General features: G+C 47.6%; 1 protein-coding gene across 2 annotated transcripts in view; it reads left to right on the forward strand.

The window, feature by feature from the left end:
* uvrag (UV radiation resistance associated gene) overlaps positions 1 to 7,500 on the forward strand; it is an 88,989-nt gene that overhangs the window by 36,831 nt on the left and 44,658 nt on the right. For both annotated transcript variants that reach the window (XM_076273928.1, XM_076273929.1), the window contains exon 12: positions 4,186 to 4,351. In XM_076273928.1, coding sequence (XP_076130043.1) covers positions 4,186 to 4,351 — 166 coding nt within the window. The remainder of the gene's footprint in view (positions 1 to 4,185; positions 4,352 to 7,500) is intronic.

Consider the following 7,500-nt stretch of genomic DNA (forward strand, 5'->3'; position numbering starts at 1 on the left):
GAGTGTTTGAGGCTTGTTTCCCAGCCAGCGGTCAAAGGGTTTGTTGTTTACTGTTGCAAATGGTTTCTGTGTGGCTCTGGTGAGGTGGTCTGGTTTCTTATTTGAATAGGCAGTGTTTGACATTTAGATACCATCTCATATTTGGTTGCAATTATGGTTTACGGAAGGTGTTCCAAGTGTGAAGTAATGTTGTCTAGCCGGGGGAAACTGGTTCCGTCTCATCTCTTTCAGTGGACTCAGACTACGGCTGAGTAGTCTACGGCTAAACTCTGGCACGCTCAGTATTGGGAGGGCTCAGTAGTGTTGGTATTTGCTTACGGTTTCATTTAATATTCAAAAAATATGAATTGTTCTTGGCATCATAAGGGAGTAGATCCGATAACTCTCACAAACACACACATAGTCATACACAAACACACAGTCACACACACACACACACACACACACACACACACACACAAACCCTCCCCTCTTTTCTAGGCCGCAGCAGGGACTCTCCCTATAGGAATGTGACTATCACTTCCTTTTCTTCCCCTTCAATGGAAAGCGTGGTGAGCCCCTCTACCCTCCCCTCCTCTCTTCTCTCCTCCCCACTCTCTTCACCACCTCTTTCCTTCTCTCTCCCCTCCCCTCCTCTTCTCCACCCAACCCTACCCTCCTCTTCATTTCTACTCTTCCCTCCTCTCTATTTCTCGCCTCCCCTCCTTCTACACCCTCTCTATCCTATCTGCCTCTTCTCTTCTCTTCTCTTCTCTTCTCTTCTCTTCTCTTCTCTTCTCTTCTCTTCTCTTCTCTTCTCTTCTCTTCTCTTCTCTTCTCTTCTCTTCTCTTCTCTTCTCTTCTCTTCTCTTCTCTTCTCTTCTCTTCTCTTCTCTTCTCTTCTCTTCTCTGTCTTTCTTTCGTCATTCTCTCCCTCTCCTCAACTCTCTTCTCCATTCCCCCTCCTATCCTTGTCTCACCTCTACACCACACCACCCTCCTCTCCTCTTCTCCATTACTTCATTGTGTGTGTGCGTATGTGTGTGCGCGTGTGTGTGCGCGTGTGTGTGGGTGTGCGTGTGCGTGTGTGTGTGCGTGTGTGTGTGCGTGTGTGTGTGATGAGTTTTAAGTGCAGGCAGTAGTGTATTTCCGCCTGTGTTTCCCACATGATTGACAGGCATCAGGTTCAGTGGCCTGCTGTGGACCCACACACACGGGAAGGTGAAGGTGTGTTGCCATACACCCGCCATCTGTGTGCAAGTTGGTGGAAATGACGTCGGCTTGCAATTGTGCACACAGCATTTGTGTGTGTGTGTGTGTGTGTGTGTGTGTGTGTGTGTGTGTGTGTGTGTGTGTGTGTGTGTGTGTGTGTGTGTGTGTGTGTGTGTGTGTGTGTGTGTGTGTGTGTGTGTGTGTGTGTGTGTGTGAGAGGGGAGTGGAGAAGGGAATCAGTTTGATGGGTTGGCGTCAGGGGGTTGTAATGGATTGCAAGAGAAGGGTTATATTGCGGATCACGCTGTTTATCTCAGTTCCTGGTGTGTGTGTATGTGTGTGTATGTGTGTCGCTATCTGAAGTAACCGAGTTGTGGAAAATCTGATTTGGCTCTCACAAGCAGGGAAGCAGGACTTCAAAAGCGGTAAAAGGAGGAGGGGGGGGGGGGCATAAATGAAATCCAGATTTATTTTTTCCTCTTTTATTATTTTCTTTTGCTATCCAAACGGCACTCCATCATCCATCGTCTACTACCAGTACTACACCTACCTCTGAACACTCCTGCCTGCCTGCTCCACCCGCATTGCTCTCCACTAAAAAACATTGTGTGTGTGTGTGTGTATGTGTGTGCACGTGTGTGCTGATTTGGGTTCTAGATAATGAAGGCCCAGTATGGGCCTGGTAGCCAGTGCTGTGTGTGTGTGTGTGTGTGTGTGTGCGCGTGTATGGCATGCTGTCTCATAGACTCTATCCCCCTCTATTCTCACCCTGTAGGCACCCTCCCACTGCAGGAACTTGTCTCTCGTCTCGTCTCAAACCTTCTTTGTTTGCGGTGTCAGTTCCAAATGTCACAAAATAGCGATATATTTCTCCAGTGGCAGCACCAATGCAAAGTTGAGTCGACAGTTGAAATTTGCTAAAGTTGTCTTTAAATAGCTTCATGGCATAATTACTTGATTTATGAAGATACCAGCACCACTGTTTATTTCGTTAAAACCTATATTGCAGTGGACATTTGATGTTTTCAGTCGGTGAAGATAATGTTAACTCCTTAAGCGAGTTCTCCCCTGAAACCGGTCCTGAGGGGGTCCTACACAGGCAGATGAAATACACACACAAAGATGCAGGTCACCCTAAAACAGGCCACTAGTTCCTGCAGTGGACAGGCTCCTTACATCCTCCCCAGCGTCTGACCCTATCGTTCCCACCCTGATCCCCAACTCCCTTACCCCCCGATGTGGCTGGTTTCCGTGGTGACAGCTGTGTATGATCTGCAGCCCTGGTCCACCTCCCTGTGGAGGCCTGTGGCCGCTTCTGTTTCCCCGTCCCCCTGCTCCCGCCCAGATACAGTGAGTAAACACGCAGCAAGATGCCCGACAGTGTGTGTGTGTGTGTGTGTGGGGGGGGTGGTCTCGGGACTGACTGAGATGGAGCATGGCCTGTGTGTGTGTGTGCGCCTGTGCCTGTGGGAGCTGTGGGAGATTGGATGTTTTTGTGACTCTGGAACTCTGAGGCATATGTGTATTTGCTCTCAAGAGGTGCACTGACATACGATGCTTGAAGACTGTGTGTGTGTGTGTGTTTGGGTTGATTGTGTGGTTGGGTTGATATCTGGGAGGTGTGTGTGTGTACTGGAGAGGTGTTCAGAGCCAACCTTGGCATGAGCAGGCCAGCTACCGCGGTATGTGAGTGCCTGTTCACCCACTCCTGCCTGGCCTCCTCTCAGTCTCACCCTCAGCCCTGACTGATCTCACATCAGTAGATACACTGATGGACAGACGGATGGATAGATGTGCTTAGAGATTTGTGTGAAAAGCTGCCTGGTATTTAACACTTCTCTTCCATTTATCCATCATATTGGTGTTTGTGAGGATCACTGTGATGGGGGATGGACACGGGTAAACAAAAGGAGAAGGAGTCATAACTGCAGGCAGATGGCATCAGGAGAGATACCATTTCATAGGCTATAAGTTGCATGCATGTGTTTTTAACACTTAAAGATGTAATACCTTGGATGTTTTTAGTGAATGATGTAAGTAGTAGTTTCTATAATCTAGGCTGCAACCTAGTGTATGGGTGTCTGTGCGTGTCTGTGTGTGTGTGTGTGTGTGTGCGTGTGCGTATGTGTGTGCGCGTGTGTGCGTGTGCACACGCGCATGTCGTGAGAAAAACATAATAGTGCAGGAGAGATAATAGTATTTAATTTGGTTGTTCCGTTATCCTGAGTCCTCTCAAACGATGATGAAGAGAAAGTGGGAAAGTATCGGAGGTGAGAGGACTAGTCTCTCACGATTACACCCTTGTTACATCCTTATTACCTCTTCCCACTGACTTCAAATGGCTATCACGCAGAGGGGGAAATCATTAAAAAGAATAGCATTTCTTTCTCACTCGACGGACCCACTGCAAGCCTCTCCGCCTTTGATCTCTGATGCGGTTGCCTAGCTACCGAGAGATGTTTTCTGTAAATGTTCTCTCTGTCGTGCTGGTGCATTCTGCTCCAGGGCTTCGACATTTCACTTGGCAAATTTTTATAGGCCTATTGGTGTGAGTAAATGCTCTGTCATTACTGGGTAAAAGCAGACCTGCCGTGTAATGGTGTGTGGTTAAATTGTGAACACTAACATCAGCAGCTCATGCAATTCAGGAGATACCGTACCTGGTGGTTTCAGGTGTAAATCTGGACCCAAAGCAAACAGAGCATTGGGATTTTTCCAGATGGCTAAGATTCAATGAATGTTCAGTGAATGTAAAAACATCCAAGCTAACATGCTTGCGGTTTTGCATGAAATACGTGAAAGAGGAAGAGGAGCCCTTAAATATTATTCCTTTTTTTTCACTGTCAAAATGTACATGGGCTTACTGACTCCCTGCCAACCTCATAAATCAGATTGCTTATGTAAAAAAGGTCCTGAACCGGATTTTGTGTCTCTTTCCATCTGTGTGTGTGTCTGTGTGTGTCTGTGTGTGTGTGTGTGTTTGGTGTCGTGCAGCAAAGGATGATGGGAGTGTGGCCGTCGCCCTGGGTTACACGGCGCACCTGGTGCTCATGGTGTCCTGCTTCCTCCAGATCCCCCTCAGGTACCCGCTGATCCACAAGGGCTCGCGCTCGTCCATCCGCGACACCATCACCGACAAGCTGACCGAGAAGGAGCGAGAGTAAGTGTTCCGCACAGCACACAGCCTCACCCTCAGTCTCATACCTGCTGTTTGGTAGAGCCACATCAAGATCAACCTTTGCCTTTCTCTCAAAATGGGGCCTAGGCAAAGTCCAGGTGGGGACTGTATGCTTTGTGGTCTTGGAGAGCTGTTTTTTCTTAACAAAAAGAATTGAATGTACAAACACACACACACACACACATATATACATTATACACACACACACATTCACATACACACATGTGGCAAATTTGTTCCTAATCAGTAGTGCATTAAAATCTCTGCTGTCTGACGTTAACCACTGAACTGATGAGAGAATATGTGTTTGGTGTATTTATGTGTGTGAGTGTGTGTGTGTGTGTGGGTGCCATATGTTTGCCCAGTGTATGCATGCCATGTGTGTGCCAATCTTGGGTGGTGTATGTGTGCTTACGCGCTTCTGTGTGTGTGTGTGTGTGTGTGTGTGTGTGTGTGTGTGTGTGTGTGTGTGTGTGTGTGTGTGTGTGTGTGTGTGTGTGTGTGTGTGTGTGTGTGTGTGTGTGTGTGTGTGTGTGTGTGTGTGTGTGTGTGCATAAGTGTGTGTGTGTGTAACGCACTGTTTCCCACCGCTGGCCCGTGGGTCCAGGGAGCCGTGGCCAGGTCAGGGCTGGCGGAGGGGCTCCTGGAGAATTAACCGGCTCTCAGGACTCAACGGGGACTCTCCTTTCATGTGCCGTTTGCTCTCGCTGTCCGCCGCTTTCATCCTCCTCTCTTCTCATCCTCTTACGGGAGATTTACGGCCCGCGCTTTTTACATGGAAAATAAATAATCCGTCTATAAAGGCCCCGGCAGCTCTGTGCCCGGACCACTGGTATGTGGAGAGGAGACTCATCACCCCACTACTGCTTCTTGAGTGTGCGCGTTGCTAAAAAGGCCCTGCGGATTTGGAATGACCAGATGGAGTGTGTGATAAAGGAAGAGGTTATATATAGCCACTCAGTGTATCACATTTGAGTAAAACCTTCTCATCCTGAAACATTGTAGAATCCTAACTGTGAAACAAGACAGTTAAGAATCTTCGGTAACACTTTACTTGACAGTATCGACATAAGAGTGACATGACACTGTCATGAACACAGGACACTGTCATGATACATGAACCCTAACCCTAACCCTGATCCTAACCTCATCCTGAAACATTGTAGAATCTTAACTGTGAAACAAGACAGTTAAGAATCTTCACTGTGAAAGTTCAGAAGGCCTGCAAAGGCCTTCCTGGTGTTTACCACAGTCAATAGTGTGCGGCGTGGGCTGTTTTTGTTGTTCACGTGTCTGTAGCTGGAATGGCGCCAGACAATCATCGAGTTCCTGTTGCTCCTCAGTGTCCTCGCCTTTAAATTAGAGGCATGTTCTCGACACGTGGTGGGCATTTAGGGTGAGGGTGTGGAGTGTCCCTGTAGCAGGAAGAAAGGAGAAAAATAACCCTGCGATTTGCAGTTATTTGTGATGTTTAGATGGCATCGTTGCCATGGAAACCAGGCTTGGTTGTGCACGCCTTGCCAGAGGTCCAGCCTTGAGGGGTCTGCAATAGCGGTATGTGAATGCCAACACGTGTGGGCATGGCAATTACAACGCCGGCTACTAGTGTCAAGATTACTGTTTTACAGTGTTTGGGTGCCGTAACCATGCATGAGCCATAAAAGGGGTATGGTTGCCCTATAGTAATTATGTGTATGAGGCTTCCATGTTCAAAGATGGGCTTCATTATTAGAGTGCATTCCGTGCGTGCCACAGGAGAAAAGCTTTCATCAGAATCCAAAATGGTAATAAATAATAAGTCACTCATAATTACACAGAAGCAGGTACCAATAAGACAAATCAGCACATTTCACTCCTTTTTTCCCCCTAAGAGCCAGATTTGTGCTTTCACTGCTGATTCAGACAGGAGGAAGGTGATGGGGGAGCAAATGAAAGTTTTGGATCAGACATGACTGGGATGAGGGGTAAGGGGGGCAGATCGGGGAGAAAGAAAAACATCAGGATTGCCACATCGTGCTGTCCTGGTCCATGTTGACTCTCTGGCTGCAGAAGAAGCACATCTGTCTCTCCTCACATGCTCGGCTGCTAATGAGAGGTACAAATACAGCTTTCATGTTTACCAATGAGGAGGCAAACGACAGCATTAGTAGAGTGAGCACATGTTTGCTCTTCACGCCTCGCTAGGTATTGTGAATGAATTGCTCATCTTTGGCTTAGAAATCAACCGACTCGAACTTTCTATGCGAAGCTTGTGTTTAATTGAGGGAGTCACATGAGTTGTTCTGTGGTATGCTGGGTCGTTTTGATGCGTGACGTCATGAAACATCTGGCGCATTCCTGCAGCATGGAGCGGAGCTACGCTGCGCTATCTCTTGCCGTAAATCCACTTAAGTAATCAAGTGCAGGGCAGCTTGTTTAATTACTTCTCTGCAGAACCCCCACCCCCCACACACACACACACACACACACACACACACACACACACACACACACACACACACACACACACACACAAACAAGGCCATTCATCTTCACAACCCACCCGGCCGTGAGCACGGCGCCTCTCCGTGGTGCTTAGGTTCACCCTTGCCAGCTTATTCATCATGTACAACACAAGAAGGGCGTCAGTGCCAGCGGACAGTGCTCTGTTGTGGCTTAAAAGGGAAACTCCGGCCATTTTTCACATAGATCTCTGTTTCTCGAGGTCACCGAGTATTGTCGGTACAAAAAACAATCGGTACTACCTAGCTCGAATTGCTGCAGCCAACAGCTAAACCTGGCTGCTCTAGCTGTTGGCTGCAGCAATTCGAGCTAGGTAGCACCGATTGTTTTCGTTTTTTTTTTCATACCGACAGTAGTCAGTGACTTCGAGAAACCGAGATCTATGTGAAAAATGGCCGGAGTTCCCTTTCAACGGTAACGGTAAAATGGCCGGAGTTCAGCCTGTCAGAGTCTCTGGTCTTAACAGTCAATTAAAAAACGCCTCTCACTTCCTAAGCAGCGGGTTAATTGGCTGGAAAAGTGCATGGTTCATTTCGAGCTCTTTTCCATTTACAAATTTAGGACTAAGTATAAACACCCAAGTTTTTTTGAGTGCATACAGAGAAGCTACTGTATATGACTGAGGAGCA

Source organism: Alosa pseudoharengus, unplaced genomic scaffold, assembly GCF_046254945.1.
Source record: "Alosa pseudoharengus isolate Yale_2024_CS ecotype anadromous, Long Island Sound unplaced genomic scaffold, YU_APseudo_1.1 YU_APseudo_1.1_scf_8, whole genome shotgun sequence".
Taxonomy (NCBI): Eukaryota; Metazoa; Chordata; class Actinopteri; order Clupeiformes; family Clupeidae; genus Alosa; species Alosa pseudoharengus.